The following is a 19,947-nucleotide window of genomic DNA, read 5'->3' as shown; positions in this document are numbered from 1 at the left end:
GGAAAACCATGCTAGGGCGGGTGCAAAGTCTCCGGCCCATTAGGAGTTCTGCGGGAGCTACCCCAGTCACTGCATGGGGGTGGTCCTATATGAATACAAAAACGAGCCAGTCTCGTGTCCATCGACCCGGAAGACTGCTTCTTTAGACCTCGTTTGAATGTCTGCACTGCGCGCTCCGCCAGCCCATTTGAAGCCGGGTGGTAAGGGGCAGTGCGGATATGGCGTATGCCGTTCATCTTCATGAACCTTGCAAACTCCTCACTTGTGAACGGAGTGCCGTTGTCCGTGACCAGCACCTCGGGGAGGCCATGCGTACTGAAAGACAAACGCATCTTCTCGATTGTTGCGCAGGACGTTATGCCTCCCATCTTATGCACTTCTAGCCATTTAGACTGGGCGTCGATTAATAGAAGGAACATGGATCCTTGAAAAGGGCCGGCGAAATCCGCATGCAAGCGCGCCCAAGGCTACCCTGGCCATTCCCAGTGATGTAGGGGCGCGGCCGGCGGAAGCTTCTGATGCTCCTTGCAAATGGAACAGTTTTGGGCCACCTTCTCAATGTCGGTGTCAAGTCCTGTCCACCAGACATAACTCCGGGCCAGCATTTTAATTTTGGCCACACCTGGATGCCCATTGTGCAAGTCTCTCAGTATCAGCTCCTGTCCTTTTTCCGGGACAATCACACGCCCATTAATATCCACAGAATGATGCCGTCTACCACGCTGAATTCGGACAGCTTGGAGGAAAATGCCCGCAACTCGCCTGGGAGCTGTCTATGCTGCCCACCATACAGGACTATGTGCCGAACCTTTGACAGGACTGGCACTCCTGGATCCACTCACGGATCTGTGATGCTGTGACATGCAAGTTGTCCATAAAATTTAGGGTTGCAACTACCTCACCAGTCGTGGGGGTCGATATGGGGCCGGTCGATAAAGGCAATGGGCTCAGTGCGTCGGCATTCCCTATCTGGGTTCTTGGTTCGGCCCCGTTCTCCATCTTGTGGGACAGGACAGCCCCAATACCATACGGAGATGCATCACATATGACGAGCAATGGCTTTCCAGGATCATAGTGGGTTAGTAACCCAGACGACGTCAATTGTTGTTTTACCAGCCGGAAAGCGGTTTCTTGCGGCTGACCCCAAACCCAGGTGTGATTCTTCTTTAGCAGAAGGTGCGTAGTTGCCAGAACTTTCTGTAGTAGTTTACGAGGCCGAGAAACGAACGAAGATGCGAAGTGTCAGTCGGGGCGGGGGCCTGTTGAATCGCGCGCACCTTCTCTGCGATGGGGTGCAAACCTTCGAGGTCCACCCAATAACCCAGGTAGATTACTTCTTTCGCCTGAAAGACGCACTTTGTGCGACGTAAACGGACTCCAGCCTCCGAAAAGCGTCTAAGGACAGCCTCCAAATTTTCAAAATGTTCCTGCTCCGACATCCCTGTGATCAAAACGTCATCTAAGTAGACAGCAACACGCGGTAAACCTCTCAAAATGCCCTCCATAAAGTGTTGAAAAATAGCGCAGGCAGAGGATACTCCAAAGGGCAAATGTGTATATTCATACAGGCCCCGGTATGTATTAATCGTTATATATGGCCGGGAGGCAGGGTCCAGCTCCAACTGTAGGTAAGCGTGACTCATATCTAATTTTGTGAATGAGAGTCCGCCTGCAAGCTTCGCGTAGAGATCCTCTATGCGAGGTATTGGTTATCGGTCGAGTCGGGAAGCCGTATTCACTGTAAGTTTATAGTCGGCGCACAAGCGAACTGTGGCATCTGGCTTCATTACAGGTACAATTGGTGCTGCCCAGTCAGCGAAACGGACGGGCCTGATGATACCCAAAGTCTCCAAATGAGTGAGCTCCCCTTCTACCTTCTCGAGCAAGGCGTAAGGCACCGGGCGCGCCCGGTAATAGCGCGGCGTGGCTCCTGGTTCGACTTGGATACGGGCCCTTTTATTTTTCCCAAACCGGGCTGGAAGACATCTGGGTATCGTCCTAGCACCTCAGTCAACCCTCCAGAAACTGTTTGGAGGATGTGCTGCCACTGCAACCGCAAATGGCCAACCAGTCCCGACCCAACAGGCTGGGCCCATGGCCGTGCACCACGATAAGTGGGAGACGCCCCTCCTGGTGTCCATAAACAACAAGGGTCATCGTAGTTCCTGCAATGTCCAATGGTTCCCCTGTGTAGGTGGCCAACCTGGCCTGTGTGTCAGTTAATGTAAGGGTCTGTATACCCTGCTTGATGCGGTCGAACGTTGTCTGGGCGATCACGGAGACCGCTGCGTTAGTGTCCAACTCCATCTCAAGCGGGTGACCATTGACCCGTACTGTCACTTTAATGGGGGCCACACGGGGAGCTGCCACACAATGCAGCTGCAGGCAGTCATTCTCCGTCTCCACGTCCTCGGGAGTAGTCGCCGCAGGTTCATCCAAATGAAAGGTACGGCCCCTGGGCTGGCCCCAGTTTCGGTCGGAACGACGACGCCTCTGGCGCTCCCAGGAACGGCGTCCACGACGGGGTCAGCGCCTACAAGTCTGACACGGAATTGGCTCCTCATCCATTGGTTCTGGAGAAGGCTCCCTTCGGGGAGGAATGTCCGACGGCCACTGGCATCGATCCGGACGTTGCCTCGCCCACGGTGGTGCAGGGGGGACGCTTTCGGACGGAAGGGGTTGTGCCCCAAGGCCCCAAAGCACCTCCATTCTCTGTAGCTCCTGCACTCCTCGTTCTGCGCTCTCTCGGGATAATACTATTTGAATGGCCTGTTGAAAAGTCAATGTTGGCTCGGCTAACAACTTTCTCTGGGTGGCCGCATTGTTAATATCGCAAACCAAACGATCGCGTAACATTTCTGATAAAGTCTCACCATAGTCACAGTACTCTGCAATCCTGCGTAGCCTGGATAGAAAGTTGGCAAGGGATTCTCCTGGGGTCCTCTCAGCCGTATTAAACCGGTAACGTTAGACTATCATGGATGGGGTTGGGTTAAAATGTTGCCCCACTAAGTTCACAAGTTCATCAAACGTTTTGGTGTCCGGCGCAGCTGGATATGTAAGGCTCCTAATCACCCCAAATGTATGCAGGCCGCAGGCGGTGAGCAATATGACCACCTGGCGCTCGTTTTCGGTGATATTGTTTGCCCGGAAATAGTAACGCATCCTTTGTGAGCACTGGTTCCAGCTTTCCAGCGCAGCATCAAAAACATCCAAACGTCCATACAGAGGCATGGTGTAATAGAAAACAACTTCCAACCTGTATCCAACAAAACTCCAGGGAGGTGGCTTCAGCAGTGTAGACAGCTATTCACTTTAACCCTCGTCGCCAGTTTTGTGAGGGTCACGAAGAATCCAGCACAAGTTTTCAGGATACAAAGAAATAACATTTATTTACAATAACATATATATACAACAGCAGCAGCAACTTGAAATGAAATGAATGAAATGAAAATGGCTTATTGTCACGAGTAGGCTTCAATGAAGTTACTGTGAAAAGCCCCTAGTCGCCACATTCCGGCGCCTGTCCGGGGAGGCTGGTACGGGAATCGAACCGTGCTGCTGGCCTGCTTGGTCTGCTTTAAAAGCCAGCGATTTAGCTGAGTGAGCTAAACCAGCCCCTTCCAGCCCCAAACCAACTTCCCTTGCTGCTCACTCCTCTCTCTCTGCTGGTTCCAACAGGGAGTGGGATAGATTGATCTTGGTTTCGGACAATGCTCGGCACAACATCGAGGACCGAAGATCACTTATTGTCACAAGTAGGCTTCAATTAAGTTACTGTGAAATGCTCCTAGTCGCCACATTCCGGCACCTGTTCGGGGAGGCTGTTACGGGAGGAGGTGTGTGCTTGAGTGGGGTGCTCTTTCCAAGGGCCGGTGCAGACTCGATGGGCCGAATAGCCTCCTTCTGCACTGTAAATTCTACGATTCTATTCTATTATAGGATGGAGGATCAACCATGATCATATTGACTGTCGGGGCAGGTTCGAATGGCAGAATGGCCTACTCCTATTTTGTATATTTTGACAAAATCCGAAGGATTATGATCACATGATTCATGCTGCATGACTGATTGGACAATCTATCATTGGATTAGAGGCCTGTCTATTCACAGTTAGGTTGATAATTTCAAGTGGTTATAAACTAATTGAATTGGGGCTTTGAATACAAATGCTCGTTTTCATAAGGGACTAAAGGAAGTTAAATATGCCTTTTATTTACCAAGGAGGGCGATTCTCCGCTTGCATTGCGTCAGTTGCACAAAGTGGCAGAGCCTCTAAACGGGGTTTGCACTGGGCATTTAATGGAGTGCGATGCTCCCGGATTGCGGTACCTGACGTAATCAAGTTCACCCCCATGCTGGACGAGCATATTTAAATTCGCATATTTAGCCTATTCACCCGTGCATTATTTCACTCTAGGCCCCTTCACCCCCTGCATCCACCCCCCACTTTCTATCCCCAGCTCCTCCTTCCATTTTCCTCCACTGCCGCCTTCTCAGTTTCCAACAACCACCCATAAATATCCTCAATTTTCCGTTCCCCCCCCCGTTCGTTCCGAGTTAACAATCTATTCAGTAGGGTATACCTCAGCAGCTGAGGGAACAAGGGCAGCTCCTTGCAAACACTCCTGCACCTGTATGTACCTGAATTCACTCCCCCTTGACAGCTAGCACTTCTCCTGCAATTCTTCCAGCCTCGCGATCCTCGGCTAACACGGACAGATCCCTGACCCTCTCTACCCCTTCCCTATGCCAACTGCTGAACATCGTGTCTAACCCTGCTGGCATGAACCTATGAATCCTGCGTATTGGGGCCAGTACAGACATATACCCCACACTCCAAACTTCCGCCTCAGCTGGTTCCATACCTGGAGGGATGACACCACAACCGGGCTATCGGTGTACCTAATCGGGGAGAACGGGAATGGGCACTCAGCACGGCCCTAAATCACACCCTCACACAGGAAGTCTCTGCCACCTGTACCCATTCTGACCGCGCCTCCCAACCACTGCCACACCTTTTCCATATTTGGGAGCACAAGCCTCCTCCTCCACCCCCCCCCCCCCCCCCCCCCCCCCCCCCCCCCCCACCGTCCCCTCTGCAAAAAAAGTCCTTTCAGAGGGTTGGTGCAGACTCGATGGGCCAAATGCCCTCCTTCTGCACGATTCTGTTATGATTCTATTTTCACCTGAATTTCTTGCTGATTCGGGGACAAACAGAAGTATCGTGTATTTTTGTTTCTTTTTCATGACTGGGTGAAGGCCACATCACACAAAAGCCCTGTTTGTACAAAGTAATATGATTTACCTTTTTGATAAGCTCGTAGAAAAATGCATTTCTCCCCAGTTTCTGCTGACCTTCCACCAGAAAGCCCAGGCAACCTTGTTGTTAATGTTTTCTGCATTCTGCAGGATGAAGATGAGGTGGATTCTTTTACCATGATGAAGACTAGTCATGCGGGCACAGGCACCATGAGGGCAACCAGTACCATGAGCGAAGGTGCCCAAACCATGATTGAACACAACAGTACCATGTTAGAGACAGACCTGGGGACCATGGTAATTAACAGCGATGAAGATGAAGAAGATGGAACCATGAAAAGTAAGAAAAATGCATCTCCTTGAAGTAACAAAGTGGAATTTTGTGAACTGTCATTTCTTTTCAACAATCTGCATTTCCCTAGTTCCCTTACCAGCTCATAATATCCAAAAGAACTTCATAAAGGTGTAATGACAAAAACAGGTTGATCAGTCACAGGAAGAGATAGTTGGAGGGATGGGCCAAACATTTAATAAAGAGGTGTGTTTTAAAGAGGTCCTGGACAAAACTAAGGGAGGTGAGCAAAGTTTGGAAGACAAATACAGACTCTGGAGCCCATGGAAGGGAATTCCAGAGTGTGGAGCCTATGGAAGGGAATTCCAGAGTGTGGAGCCTATGGAAGGGAATTCCAGAGTGTGGAGCCTATGGAAGGGAATTCCAGAGTGTGGAGCCTATGGAAGGAAATTCCAGACTCTGGAGCCTATGGAAGGGATTTCCAGACTGTGGAGCCTATGGAAGGGAATTCCAGAGTGTGGAGCCTATGGAAGGGAATTCCAGAGTGTGCAACCTATGGAAGGGAATTCCAGACTCTGTAGCAAATGGAAGGGAATTCCAGACTCTGGAGCCTCTAGAAGGGAATTCCAGAGTGCAGAGCCTATGGAAGGGAATTCCAGAGTGGGGAGCCTATGTATGGGAATTACAGACTTTAGAGCCTTTGGAAGGGAATTCCAGACTCTGCTGCCTATGGAAGGGAATTCCAGACTTTGGAGCCTTTGGAAGGGAATTCCAGACTCTGGAGCCTATGGAAGGGAATTCCAGAGTGTGGAGCCTATGGAAGGGAGTTCTGGATTATGGAGCCTATGGAAGAGAATTCCAGAGTGTGGAGCCAATGGAAGGGAATTCCAGAGTGTGGAGCCTATGGAAGGGAGTTCCGGATTATGGAGCCTATGGAAGAGAATTCCAGAGTGTGGAGCCGATGGAAGGGAATTCCAGAGTGTGCAGCCTATGGAAGGGAATTGCAGTGTGGAGCCTATGGAAGGGAATTCCAGAGTGTGCAGCCTATGGAACGGAATTGCAGTGTGGAGCCTATGGAAGGGATTTGCAGAGTGGAGCCTATGGAATGGAATTGCAGAGTGTGGAGCCTATGGAAGGGATTTCCAGAGTGTGGAGCCTATGGAAGAGAATTCCAGAGTGTGGAACCTATGGAAGGGAATTCCAGTGTGGAGCCTATGGAAGGGATTTCCAGACTGTGGAGCCTATGGAAGGAAATTCCAGAGTTTGGAGCCTATGGAAGGGAATTCCAAACTTTGGAGCCGATGGAAGGGAATTCCAGAGTGTTCAGCCTATGGAAGGGAGTTACAGAGTGTGCAGCCTATGGAATAGAATTCCGGAATGTGGAGCCTGTAGAAGGGAATTACAAACTTTGGAGCCGATGGAAGGGAATTCCAGAGTGTGAAGCCTATGGAAGGGAATTCCAGAGTGTGGAGCCTATGGAAGAGAGTTCCAGAGTGTGCAGCCTATGGAAGGGAATTCCACAGTGTGCAGCCTATGGAAGCTAATTCCAGAGTGTGGAACCTATGGAAGGGAATTCCAGTGTGGAGCCTATGGAAGGGATTTCCAGACTGTGGAGCCTATGGAAGGAAATTCCAGAGTTTGGAGCCTATGGAAGGGAATTCCAAACTTTGGAGCCGATGGAAGGGAATTCCAGAGTGTTCAGCCTATGGAAGGGAGTTACAGAGTGTGCAGCCTATGGAATAGAATTCCGGAATGTGGAGCCTGTAGAAGGGAATTACAAACTTTGGAGCCGATGGAAGGGAATTCCAGAGTGTGAAGCCTATGGAAGGGAATTCCAGAGTGTGGAGCCTATGGAAGAGAGTTCCAGAGTGTGCAGCCTATGGAAGGGAATTCCACAGTGTGCAGCCTATGGAAGCTAATTCCAGAGTGTGGAGCCTATGGAAGGGAATTCCAAACTTTGGAGCCGATGGAAGGGAATTCCAGAGTGTGAAGCCTATGGAAGGGAATTCCAGAGTGTGCAGCCTATGGAAGGGAGTTCCAGAGTGTGCAGCCTATGGAAGGGAATTCCAGAGTGTTCAGTCTATGGAAGGGAATTCCAGAGTGTGGAGCGTATGGAAGGGAATTCCAAACTTTGGAGCCGATGGAAGGGTATTCCAGAGTGTGAAGCCTATGGAAGGGAATTCCAGAGTGTGCAGCCTATGGAAGGGAATTCCAGAGTGTGGAGCCTATGGAAGGGAATTCCAAACTTTGGAGCCGATTGAAGGGAATTCCAGAGTGTGGAGCCTATGGAAGCGAATTCCAGAGTGTGGAGCCTATGGAAGGGAGTTCCAGAGTGTGCAGCCTATGGAAGGGAATTCCAGAGTGTGGAGCCTATGGAAGCTAATTCCAGAGTGTGGAGCCTATGGAAGGGAGTTCCAGAGTGTGCAGCCTATGGAAGGGAATTCCAGAGTGTGCAGCCTATGGAAGGGAATTCCAGAGTGTGCAGCCTATGGAAGGGAATTCAAGAGTGTGGAGCCTATGGAAGGGAGTTCCAGAGTGTGGAGCCTATGGAAGGGAATTCCAGACTCTAAAGCATATGGAAGGGAATTCCAGACTTTGGAGCCTATGGAAGTGAATTCCAGACTCTGGAGCCTATGGAAGGGAATTGCAAAGTGTGCAGCCTATGGAAGGGAGTTCCAGACTGTGGAGCCTATGGAAGGGAGTTCCAGAGTGTGCAACCTATGGAAGGGAATTCCAGAGTGTGGAGCCTATGGAAGGGAATTCCAAACTCTGGAGCCTATAGAAGGGAATTCCAGACTCTGGAGCATATGGAAGGGAATTCCAGACTTTGGAGCCTATGGAAGTGAATTCCAGACTCTGGAGCCTATGGAAGGGATTTCCAGAGTGTGGAGCCTATGGTAGAAAATTCCAGAGTGTGGAGCCTATGGAAGGGAATTCCAGAGTGGGGAGCATATGGAAAGGAATTCCAGACTGTAGAGCCTATGGAAGGAAATTCCAGAGTGTGGAGCATATGGAAGGGAATTCCAGACTCTGGAGCCTATGGAAGGAAATTCCAGAGTGTGGAGCCTATGGAAGGGAAATCCAGTGTGGAGCCTATGGAAGGGAATTCCAGTATGGAGCCTATGGAAGGGAAATCCAGAGTGTGGAGCCTGGCGACTGGAGGCCCAGCTACCAAGTAATGGGGCAAAGAGATTGCAAAATGTACAAGTGAGCAATGGCAGAAGAATGGATTGTAATTCCAGATGTGGTGACTGAGGTATGCGAAAGACCGTGAAGAGTTTTAAATGCAAGGGTGGTAGTTTAAAATGCATAGTAAGAAGTCTTACAACACCAGGTTAAAGTCCAACAGGTTTGTTTCAAACACGAGCTTTCGGAGCACGGCTCCTTCTTCAGGTGAATGGAAAGGCTTGTTCCAGAAATGTTTATATAGACACAGTCAGAGATGCCCCGGAATGCGAGCACCTGCAGGCAATCAAATCATCAAAGATGCAGAGAGAGAGGTAACTCCAGGTTAAAGAGGTGTGAATTGTCCCAAGTCCCAAGGTGTGGGACAATTCACACCTCTTTAACCTGGAGTTACCTCTCTCTCTGCATCTTTGATGATTTGATTGCCTGCAGGTGCTCGCATTCCGGGGCATCTCTGACTGTGTCTATATAAACATTTCTGGAACAAGCCTTTCCATTCACCTGAAGAAGGAGCCGTGCTCCGAAAGCTCGTGTTTGAAACAAACCTGTTGGACTTTAACCTGGTGTTGTAAGACTTCTTACTGTGCTCACCCCAGTCCAACGCCGGCATCTCCACATCATGTTTAAAATGCATGGCATTGGGATACTGCCAGCCTGCCAGGTCAGGGAGGATACAAATGATAGAGAAGCGGGACTTTGTACAGCATAGGAGTGGGCTGCAGAGATTTTAATAACTTTTACAGAGTGTGGAGGATTGGAGCTCAGCTGGGACCATTCAAACCATCAAGGCTGAAGATGGGAGCTTATGTGATGGTATCAGTCTATTTTGATGGTGGTGAGGATATAGGGTCAGCAGCTTAACTCAGAGTCAAATCGGACATCGGTGTTCTGAGCAGTGTGGTTCCCCCAGAGGTGGGACCAGGAGGGAAATAGAGTCGGTGGTAAGGGTATGGAGTTTGTGACAGGACCTAAAGACGATGGCATTGATCTTCCTCATATTTCCTTACGTTTAATAAGGTCTCACTGTCAGTGAAGGAAGAGACTTCTCCCTGAGTGTGACAGAGACCGAGTGAGTACCTTTGGGAATTTGGTTTGAAGTGGGAATTCGATGAATTTGAAGAAAGTGGTGTTTTAGGTAAGGTTTACTGCACAAGGTGAAGTGTGCTGAGTGGGGACGTTGGTGAAGGGCGAGGAACAGGTGCTTTTTTTTCTTCCACTATTTTTCAGCCTCCAGTATTTGATTTCCATCAGTAACTGGTAATTTTAGGAACAGCAAGTTTTATCAGTATTGTAAGTACTATATAGTTTATGGGCAGTGCCAAAACTGATTGGGAGGTACAGGTTTTAGTATTATAAAATTAATTAGCAGTTATTAATTAACATGGCACATATTGCAGATGGCAGGGCAGATGATATGCTGCAACTGCAGAATGTGGGAACCTCTGGATATTGGTGTGATCCAGAAAAAACACATGTGCAGTAAGCCATTCAAGCGGAGGAAGTAATGAAGAATATAGGGGACAGTATGGTCAGTGGGATTGACACTGTTCTCTGCAGCAAAGACTGTGAGTCCAGATAGCTGTGGTGCCTGCCCAGTGACAGGGTTCTGGACATCTGCTTGGGACTGGAGAGGAACTTGCAATGGGAAGGGGAGGACCCAGCCGTCGTGGTCCATGTAGGTTTCAACAACATGTGCAGGACAAAGAAAGAGGTCTTAAGGAGTTTGTCAACAGATTAAGCAGAACCTCAAGGTCATAATCTCTTAATTATCAACCACGTGCAAAAAGGCATTGGGAAAATCAGATTAGGGAAATAAATGAGTTGTTCAAAGACTAGTGTGGGAGAAGTGGTACCTGGTTTGTAGGGAACTAGTGAGGAATTGAACAAACAAATGTGATAGACAGTAGGATTATTAGTTAGAATAATGTAGATGATAGTGCCGGTCTGAGGGTCGTGAGTTCACAGGCAGAGAACAAAGGAATTGAGCAAAGTATGGCCAGGAAGGGGGGAGGGGTGCTTTGCCTCGTACAGAGAATGGTGAAAAGGATGCTGGGTAACAAGAGGCCCAGGGTTGGGGAAGTGAGCCAATCAGGATATATGGCCAGGTCAGAGGGTGTATAGAATGACCTATGGGAAGCTTGTATGTGAATCTTGATGCCATTTGAATTATATGTGCAGTGATTTCTTTGTCTTTGTTTTCACTTGCTTCGGGAGCCTCAGGGGAAGCCTGTGTGTGTTCTGAGTCTCTGTGGAGTGAGTCAGCCTTGCAAGTTGGTTAACAATAAATAATACTATACCTACGAATCCATCTTGCATTTTATTGAGGCCAGACTGACGGGTAAAGAATTTAATATTAACACTAGCACCTGGAAAGTGGGATCTGTACCGTTGGGATGGTCTACACGTATAAGACCATAAGACATAGGAGCAGAATTAGGCCACTCGGCCCATTGAGTCTGCTCTGCCATTCAATCATGGCTGATGTTGTTCTCATCCCCTTCCTCCTGCCTTCTCCCCATAACCCCTGATCCCCTTATTAATCAAGAATCTATCTATCTCTGTCTTAAAGACACTCAGTGATTTGGCCTCCACAGCCTTTCTACGGCAAAGAGTCACACAGATTCAGCACTCTGACTGAAGAAATTCCTCCTCATCTCTGTTTTAAAGGATCGTCCCTTTAGTCTGAGATTGTGTTCTCAGGTTCATTTTTCCTATAAGTGGAAACATCCTCTCCACATCCACTCTATCTAGGCCTCGCAGTATCCTGTAAATTTCAATGAGATCCCCCCTCATCCTTTTGAACTCGAATGAGTACAGACCCAGAGACCTCAACCGTTCCTCATACGACAAGCTTTTCATTCCAGGGATCATTCTTGTGAACCTCCTGAACAATGCTGGGATCAGTGTTCTTATGAGTCACATAACTAGGGAATTTGAGAGTTTAAAACTAAATAGTGGAGGCAGGGGATCAAATTAGGAAAGATGGGTAAATCAAAGAGTAGAGACAAACCAAATGAGGAAGATATTATTACGGAAAATAAAAATAAGCTGTGTCAGGAAGGGATAGAGCAAATCAACAGATGAGACAAGGTTATAAAAAGAATAAAAGGATGACATCTAAGGACTCTGTATTTGAATGCATACAACATTCGAAACAAAACAGATGAACTGAGAGCACATGTAGAAATATGTAAATATACACATAGAAATATGTAAATATATGTATATATCTTTCGACCACACTTGGAATATTGTGTCCAGGTCTGGTCGCCTCATTATAGGAAAGATGTGGATGCTTTGGAGAGGGACAGAGAAGATTTACCAGGATGATGCCTGGACTGGAGGCATGCCTTATACAGATAGGTTGAGGGAGCTAGGGCTTTTCTCACTGGAGCGAAGAAGGCAGAGAGGTGACTTGATAGAGGTGTACAAGATGCTGAGAGGCATGGATAGAGTGGATAGCCAGAGACTTTTCCCCAGGGTGGAAATGACTGTCACGAGGGACCATAATTTGAAGGTGATTGGAGGAAAGTATAGGGGAGATGTCAGAGGTAGGTTCTTTACACAGAGAGTGGTGGGTGCGTGGAATGCACTGCCAGCGGAGGTGGTGGAGTCAGAATCATTAGGGAAATTTAGGCAACTCTTAGACAGGCACATGGACAGCAGTAAATTGAAGGGGTGTCGGTTAGGTTGATCTTAGGTTAGGATAAATGGTTGGCACAACATTGTGGGCTGAAGGGCCTGTACTGTGCTGTACTGTTCTGTGTTCTATGATTTGATAGCCATTGCAGAGACATGGCAGCAGGAAGAAATTAATTGGGACTCGAATATTGAAGGCTGCAGGACATTTAGGAAGGACAGGAAGTGAGGAAAAGGTGGAGGGGTGACTGTGTCAGTTAATGGTGATATTATCGATCTTAGCATCATAGAGAAAGACAACCTAAGTTCAGGAAAACGATTGTGGAAACAGTTTGGATAGAGGTGAAAACGAAAAATGCAAGAAGTCACTTGTGGGTATCATGTCCTCTTAATAGTAACCACATGGGAGGGTGGAGCAGAAAGGAAGAAATAATGGGAGCTTGTCAAAAAGGCATGGCGATAAACGTGGGAGATTTAAAACAATCCCAATCTGGAAATATCAGATGGGCAAAGGTAGCCGTGATGAGGAATTCATAAAATGTTTCCGGGATAGTCTTCATTAACACATTCTGGAGCCAACCAGCGAGCAGGCTATACTCAACCTGGTGTTGTGCAACGAGATGGGGTTAAATAATGATCTCAAAGTTAAGGCACCCCGAGGTGAAAGTGACACAGAACATTATTTTACTTTCATTGAGAGTGAGATGAGTGGGTCAGAGACCATGGGTGGAATTTACTGCACAACCCACCCCGTTGCTGAAGGTAGCCCGCCATTGGTCAATGGCGGGAAGAGCCCACCAGAGTGAACGGCCTATGTTTTAAAGTTAAATAAGGGCAATTATGAAGGCATGGAATCAGAGCTGGCTAAAATAAACTGCTAAATTAGGTGAAGGGATAGGTCGATAGAGATGTAAACATTACAGGTATTTTGCATCAGTGTTCATGATCAGGGTTGAATTAAAACCCCAGAAACAGCGAAAAACCAGCAAATGGAAAGGAGGGAGGAGTTCAGGAAAATTATCACTAGGGAAGTGGCACTGAGTAAACTGTTGGAGCTGCGGGCTGAAAAGTGTCCGGGTCCTGATGAACTTCATCCTCCAACTCGTGGTTAATGAGATAGTTGATGCATTGATTTATATTTTCTAAAACTCCCTAGATTCAGGAAAGGTCCCATTAAATTATTGGAAGGTAGCAAATGTAACTCTATTATTCAAAAAAGGAGGGAGACAAAGTGGTAAACTACAGGCCATTTTAACCAAGGGAAAATCATAGAATTTACAGTGCAGAAGGAGGCCATTCGGCCCATCGATTCTGCACCGGCTCCTGGAAAGAGCACCCTACCCAAGGTTAACACCTCCACCCTATCCCCATAACCCAGTAACCCCATCCAACACTAAGGGACACTAAGGGTAATTTATCGTGGCCAATCCACCTAACCTGCACATCTTTGGACTGTAACTAAAGAAGCTATGTAAGAAGTCTTACAACACCAGGTTAAAGTCCAACAGACTTATCATATCATAGAATTTACAGTGCAGAAGGAGGCCATTCAGCCCATCGAGTCTGCACCGGCTCTTGGAAAGAGCACCCTACCCAAGGTCAACAACTCCACCCTATCCCCATAACCCAGTAACCCCACCCAACACTAAGGGCAATTTTGGACACTAAGGGCAATTTATCATGGCCAATCCACCTAACCTGCACATCTTTGGACTGTGGGAGGAAACCGGAGCACCTGGAGGAAACCCACGCACACACGGGGAGGATGTGCAGACTCCGCACAGACAGTGACCCAAGCCGGAATCGAACCTGGGACCCTGGAGCTGTGAAGCGATTGTGCTATCCACAATGCTACCGTGTTGCACGAGGTTTCGGAGCACTGCTCCTTCCTCAGGTGAATGAAGAGGTATGTTCGAGAAACATATGCATAGACAAAGTCAAAGATGCAAGACAGTACTTGAATGCGAGCATTTGCAGGTAATTAAGTCTTTACAGATCCAGAGAGAGGGGTAACCCCAGGTTAAAGCGGTGTGAATTGTCTCAAGCCAGGACAGTTGGTAGGATTTCGCAAGCCCAGGCCAGATGGTGGGGGATGAATGTAATGTGACATGAATCCAAGGTCCTGGTTGAGGCTGTACTCATGTATGTGGAACTTGGCTATACGTTTCTGCGCGACAATTTTGTGTTGTCGCGCGTCCTGAAGGCCACCTTGGAGAACGCTTACCCGGAATTCAGAGGCTGCATTCCCTTGACTACTGAAGTATTCCCCGACTAGAAGGGAACATTCCTGCCTGGCGATTGTCGCACGATGTCCGTTCATCCGTTTTTGCAGTGTCTGCATGGTCTCGCCAATGTACCACGCTTCAGGACATCCTTTCCTGCAGCTTATGTGGTAGACAACGTTGGCCGAGTCACACGAGTATGTACCCCGTACCTGGTGGGTGATGTTCTCATGTGTAATGGTGGTACCCACGTCGATGATCTGGCATGTCTTGCAGAGAGCCATGGCAGGGTTGAGTGGTATCGTGGTCGCTGTTCTGAAGGCTGGATAGTTTGCTGCAAACAATGGTTTGTTTGAGGTTGCGTGGTTGTTTGAAGGCACACATTGATGCCATTTTTTTCCTTGGACCCAAGGCGAAGAATCACTGAAACAACTACACAATGACATCAATAAGTTCCATCCCACCATCAGACTCACCATGGTCTACTCTCCAAAATCGGTTGCATTCTTGGACACACTCATCTTCATCAAGGACGGTCACCTCAGCACTTCGCTTTGCCACCAACTGTGCTCACCCCAGTCCAACGCCGGCATCTCCACATTAAAGAAGCTATAGCAGGGCACTTGGATAAGTTCAAGGTAATCAGGCATTGTCAACATGATTTTGTGAAAGGGAAATCATGTTTAGCCAACTTATTGGACTTCTTTGCGAAGTAACGTGTGCTATGGATAGAGGGGAGCCAGTGGATGTACTGTACTTAGATTTCCAGAAGACATTTGATAAAGTGGCACATCGAAAGTTATTGCGGAAAATAAAAGCTCATGGTATAGAGGGTGCCATATTGGCATGGATAGATGGCAGCACGGTAGCATGGTGGTTAGCATAAATGCTTCACAGCTCCAGGGTCCCAGGTTCGATTCCCGGCTGGGTCACTGTCTGTGCGGAGTCTGCACGTCCTCCCCGTGTGTGCTTGGGTTTCCTCCGGGTGCTCCGGTTTCCTCCCACAGTCCAAAGATGTGCGGGTTAGGTGGATTGGCCATGCTAAATTGCCCGTAGTGTCCTAAAAAGTAAGGTTAAGGGGGGGGTTGTTGGGTTACGGGTATAGGGTGGATACGTGGGTTTGAGTAGGGTGATCATTGCTCGGCACAACATCGAGGGCCGAAGGGCCTGTTCTGTGCTGTACTGTTCTATGTTCTATGATAGCTTGGCTAACAGGAAGCAGAGAGTCAACGTAAATAGGTTATTTTTCAGGTTGGCAAGATGGAAGTGGGATCAGTGCTGGTACTTCAATCATTTATAATTTGTAAAAATGACTTGGATGAAGAGATTGAAGGTTTGTTTAATAAAGACATGGGGAATCCCCAGCGAGTAGCATAAAAAAAAAAGTTTTATTTGCACAAACGATATGTACGCTGCCCAGTTGATTCCTTCCGGGTTCCTCTCTGGATGGTGCCTTACTGTCTGACCTTTTATACATGGGTAAATTGAAATACCCCACCCCTAGCGGGGGAGTTTGCACTGCACAAGTAGCATAGGGAAGACAAGCATTCCTACCCCTTAGGTTCCATGCAGTCTATTCCTGTTTGGTTGCCAAATTTGCTGATGACACAAAGATTGGTAGAAAAGTAAGTTGTGAACATGACATAAGTAGGCTTCACAAATATACAGATATGTTAAGTGAGTGGGGACAGATTTGGCAAATGGAGTCTGATGTGGGAAAATGTGATATTGTCCATTTTAACATGTTGAAAGATTGCAGAGCTCTGAGATGCAGAGGGATCTCAGAGTATTACTGCATGAATCACAAAGGCTGGTATGCAGGTAGAGCTGGCAATCAAGAAAGCTAACAGAATGTTAATGTTTGTTCCAAGGGAAATTGATTACAAAAGTAGGAAGGATGCATTTCAGTTTACAGAGCATTTGTAAGACCACATCTGGAATACAGTGTACAGTATTGGTCACATAGAAACATACATAGAAAATAGAAGCAGGAGGAGGCCATTCGGCCCTTCGGGCCTGCTCCGCCATTCATTATGATCATGGCTGATCAAGTTTAATACCCTGATCCCGCCATCCCCCCATATTCACTGATCCCTTTTGCCCCAATAGCTATACCTAATTCCTTCTTGAAATTACACATGTTGGCCTCAACTACTTTCTGTAGTAGTGAATTCTACAGATTCACCACTCTCTGGGTGAAAGAGTGATAGGGTGGGGATTGGGTCGGTGTAGGGTGGTTTTTCAAATGGGCGATGCAGACTTGATGGGCCGAATGGCCTCCTTCTGCACTGTAGGGATTCTATGGTCCCAATGCCGCCTGGAATCTGAAACCCTCCCTCTCACACCATCTTTTCAGCCAAGTATTCATCCTATATACCCTGCTGTTTCTACTCTGACTCGCACGTCACTCTGCTGGTAATCCTGAGATTACTACGTTTGAGGTCCTTCGAGTATGTTTCCGAACAATGTTTGTATTCTACTGGTTCTGGGCCAGAGGATTGCAAGTGATACATGTCTCCAAATTATAGCCATGAAGAGAAGAAAGCTAATTTCACTTGGGGCTCTTTGACAGTTTTTTAGTGTAATTGGTGATAGGCAAGCCCATTCATGTACCTTCTAATATAAAACTGGCAATCTCCAATGCCATTGAATACCCACATTTGTATGGGTTCCAGTCAGCTGGCATCTCTTTAAGAGCTCTGAGCTGGATTTCATTGCAGTAATCTAGCACTTGGCCTTCAATGGGAGGTGTTGGATTGATAGCCAGGCAAAAAGTAAAAGGAAGAATAGAACATTCCAACTAAATTCTGGAAAAGACTCAATCAGGCCACAATTTAATTCTGAAATGTACTGGTAGAATTTCCAAGAATCACTTTCAAAATCGATACCTCAATTTCTCAAGGCTGTATGTGTGGGGTTTGGCGTGGACGATTGACCAAGTTTCCCATTAATGCCACCCCAATGACCACTGATTAAGAAGTATGTTTGTGGGTATATGGATGCCCAGTGGGCTCCCTGTCATGTTCCTCTGAGTTTGAAACAGCCTGCCAACATTACTGTGCAGGCACATACATTGCTAATGAAGGCTGGCACTCATAGAGCCAACCACAGTCAGTATGTTTGAGGAAAATTAGGGAGGAAATTTGTGTAAGGGAAAATAAACCATGACTTTTAATTGGCAATACGTTTTACAGTAACAAATAACTCCTTGTGAAAGAAAGCTGGATCTTCAAGTAGTTTTATCCAGAATGAATGTAGTTTACATAAGGAAATCGTAGCAAATTGTTATGGAAAGGGTTCAGCTTGTAGAATATGCTGTTATCTTCACTGAACTCAAATTAGTTTTCTTTGGACATGAGTTTTGAGCCACATTATTAAGCGTTCCAATAGTCGTGATAGCAAGATGATTTATTTCCATATGCAGGTTTATCTTCAGTCTTCACATTATTTAACTGAAGAAAATTGCAACTTGTCCAACAAAATGTAAGACAAGCAGTCTGACAGCACAGATTGTGAATAAGGCCATATATATTTAAGTTGTAGCTGTTATTGATGGCATTACTTCTTTTCAGATTTGTTTTCTTTGCTGAAAATGGCACACTTTAAAGAAAAATGTTAACGGCCCAGATTTTCCAGTGGCAGAATTTGAGATGTTTGCTGCTGCTGTGCGTCAGCACCCCGAGGTGGCTCCGACCCATGCAGCACCCCGAGGTGGCTCCGACCCATGCAGCACCCCGAGGTTGCTCCCACCCATGCAGCACCCCGAGGTGGCTCTGACCCATGCAGCGCCATGGTATTTACCCAGGAAATTGAAACTTCCGGTTGGCAGAGTTATGATGCCCAGGTCTCTCCGGGAATGTCTCCAACACTGGGCTTGGCATCAGATACTTGGGCTTGATGCCCGGAACCTATCCAGAAATTTATCTCCAGGTACTCCTGCTGTTAATAACAGGCATTAGACCTGGATTAACAGTGATTAACAGTGGGGGCTGTATTAGGAAGGCCTAAAAAAAAATCTGAACATGAACAGCTAACGTCCCTCTAATTGTCCCGGTTCCCCCAACCTCTTTTGAAGCAATAGTCTTTGAAAAATTAGAAGTGGTTAAAAATTAAACCCTCAAAATCTTTTTTTTTTAAACTCAGCAAAACACTGCAAGCATTCTGACCTTGACAGGACTTGCTTGAGCTGGTGACATCAAGGCCTCACTCCTTTTCCTCGTCAGTCTTCCGCCTGGCTCCCTGCTTCTATTTTTTAAATATTAATTTATAGGATGCAGGCTAGACTAAACATCTATTGCCCACCCCTAGTTGCCCTTGGGAAGGTGGTAGTGAGCTGCCTTCTTGAACCACTGATTAAAAAGTGGTATATGGGTGCCCAGTGGGCTCACTGCAGTCTTTGAGGTGTAAGTACACCCACAATGCTGTTAGTGAGGGAGTTCAGGATTTTTCCCCAGCGACAGTGGAGAACCGGCCGATGTATTTCCAAGTCAGGATGGTGGGTGACTTGGAGGGGAACCTCCAGGTGGTGGGGTTCCCAGGTATCTGCCACTCTTGTCCATCTAGATGATAGTGGTCATGGGTTTGGATGGTGTTGCCGAAGGACCCTTAGTGAGTTCCTGCAGTGCATCTTGTAGATGGTACACATGGCTGTCCCTGTTCATTGCTGGTGGAGGGATTGAATGTTTGTGGAAGGGATAGCAATCAAGCAGGCTGCTTTGTCCTACATGGTGTCGAGCTTCTTGTGTGTTGTTGGAGCTGCTCTCATCCAGGCAAGTGGTCAGTATTCCATCACACTCCTGACTTGTCCTTTATAGGTGGTGGACAGGCTTTGGGGAACCAGGAGGTGACTTATTCGCCAGAGCATTCTTAGCCTTTGACCTTCTCTGGTCGGCACAATATTTATATAGCTAGTCCAGTTCAGTTTTGAGTCAGTGTTGATCCTGGGGGATTGAGCAATGGTAATATCATTGAATTTCAAGGGCTGATAACTACGTCATCTCTTGGTAGAGATGGTCATTGCCTAGCACATGTGTGTCGCGAATGTAACTTGCCACTTATCAGCCAAGCCTGGACAGTGCCCTTGTTTGGGACAAGCAGTCCTCGCTGCAACGGTAAAAATAAGGTAGTGTGCACTTTTAATCCGCTGTGGCATCACCATTGACAACAAGATCTGACCCACAATTGTGTCAGCACTGGAAACTGAAACAAAAACAGAAAATGGTGAAAGTACACAGCAGGTCAGCAGTGATTTGTAGACATGTTCTGGGTGTGGACCCTTTGCCATTATTCAGTTCTGAAGAAACGTAGACTCATCTATTCTCTCCACGGATGCTGACTGCTGTGTTT

General features: G+C 47.3%; 1 protein-coding gene across 1 annotated transcript in view; it reads left to right on the top strand.

The window, feature by feature from the left end:
- The window catches only part of stk3 (serine/threonine kinase 3 (STE20 homolog, yeast)), a 448,024-nt gene that overhangs the window by 328,589 nt on the left and 99,488 nt on the right, over positions 1-19,947 (top strand). Inside the window, exon 9 of the mRNA XM_038808612.1 lies at positions 5,413-5,602. Within this exon, the coding sequence (XP_038664540.1) occupies positions 5,413-5,602 (190 nt within the window). The remainder of the gene's footprint in view (positions 1-5,412; positions 5,603-19,947) is intronic.

The sequence above is a fragment of the Scyliorhinus canicula genome, chromosome 10 (genome assembly GCF_902713615.1).
Source record: "Scyliorhinus canicula chromosome 10, sScyCan1.1, whole genome shotgun sequence".
Taxonomy (NCBI): domain Eukaryota; kingdom Metazoa; phylum Chordata; class Chondrichthyes; order Carcharhiniformes; family Scyliorhinidae; genus Scyliorhinus; species Scyliorhinus canicula.
Note: the sequence above shows the minus strand (reverse complement) of the source record. Positions and strands in the feature narration are given on the sequence as shown.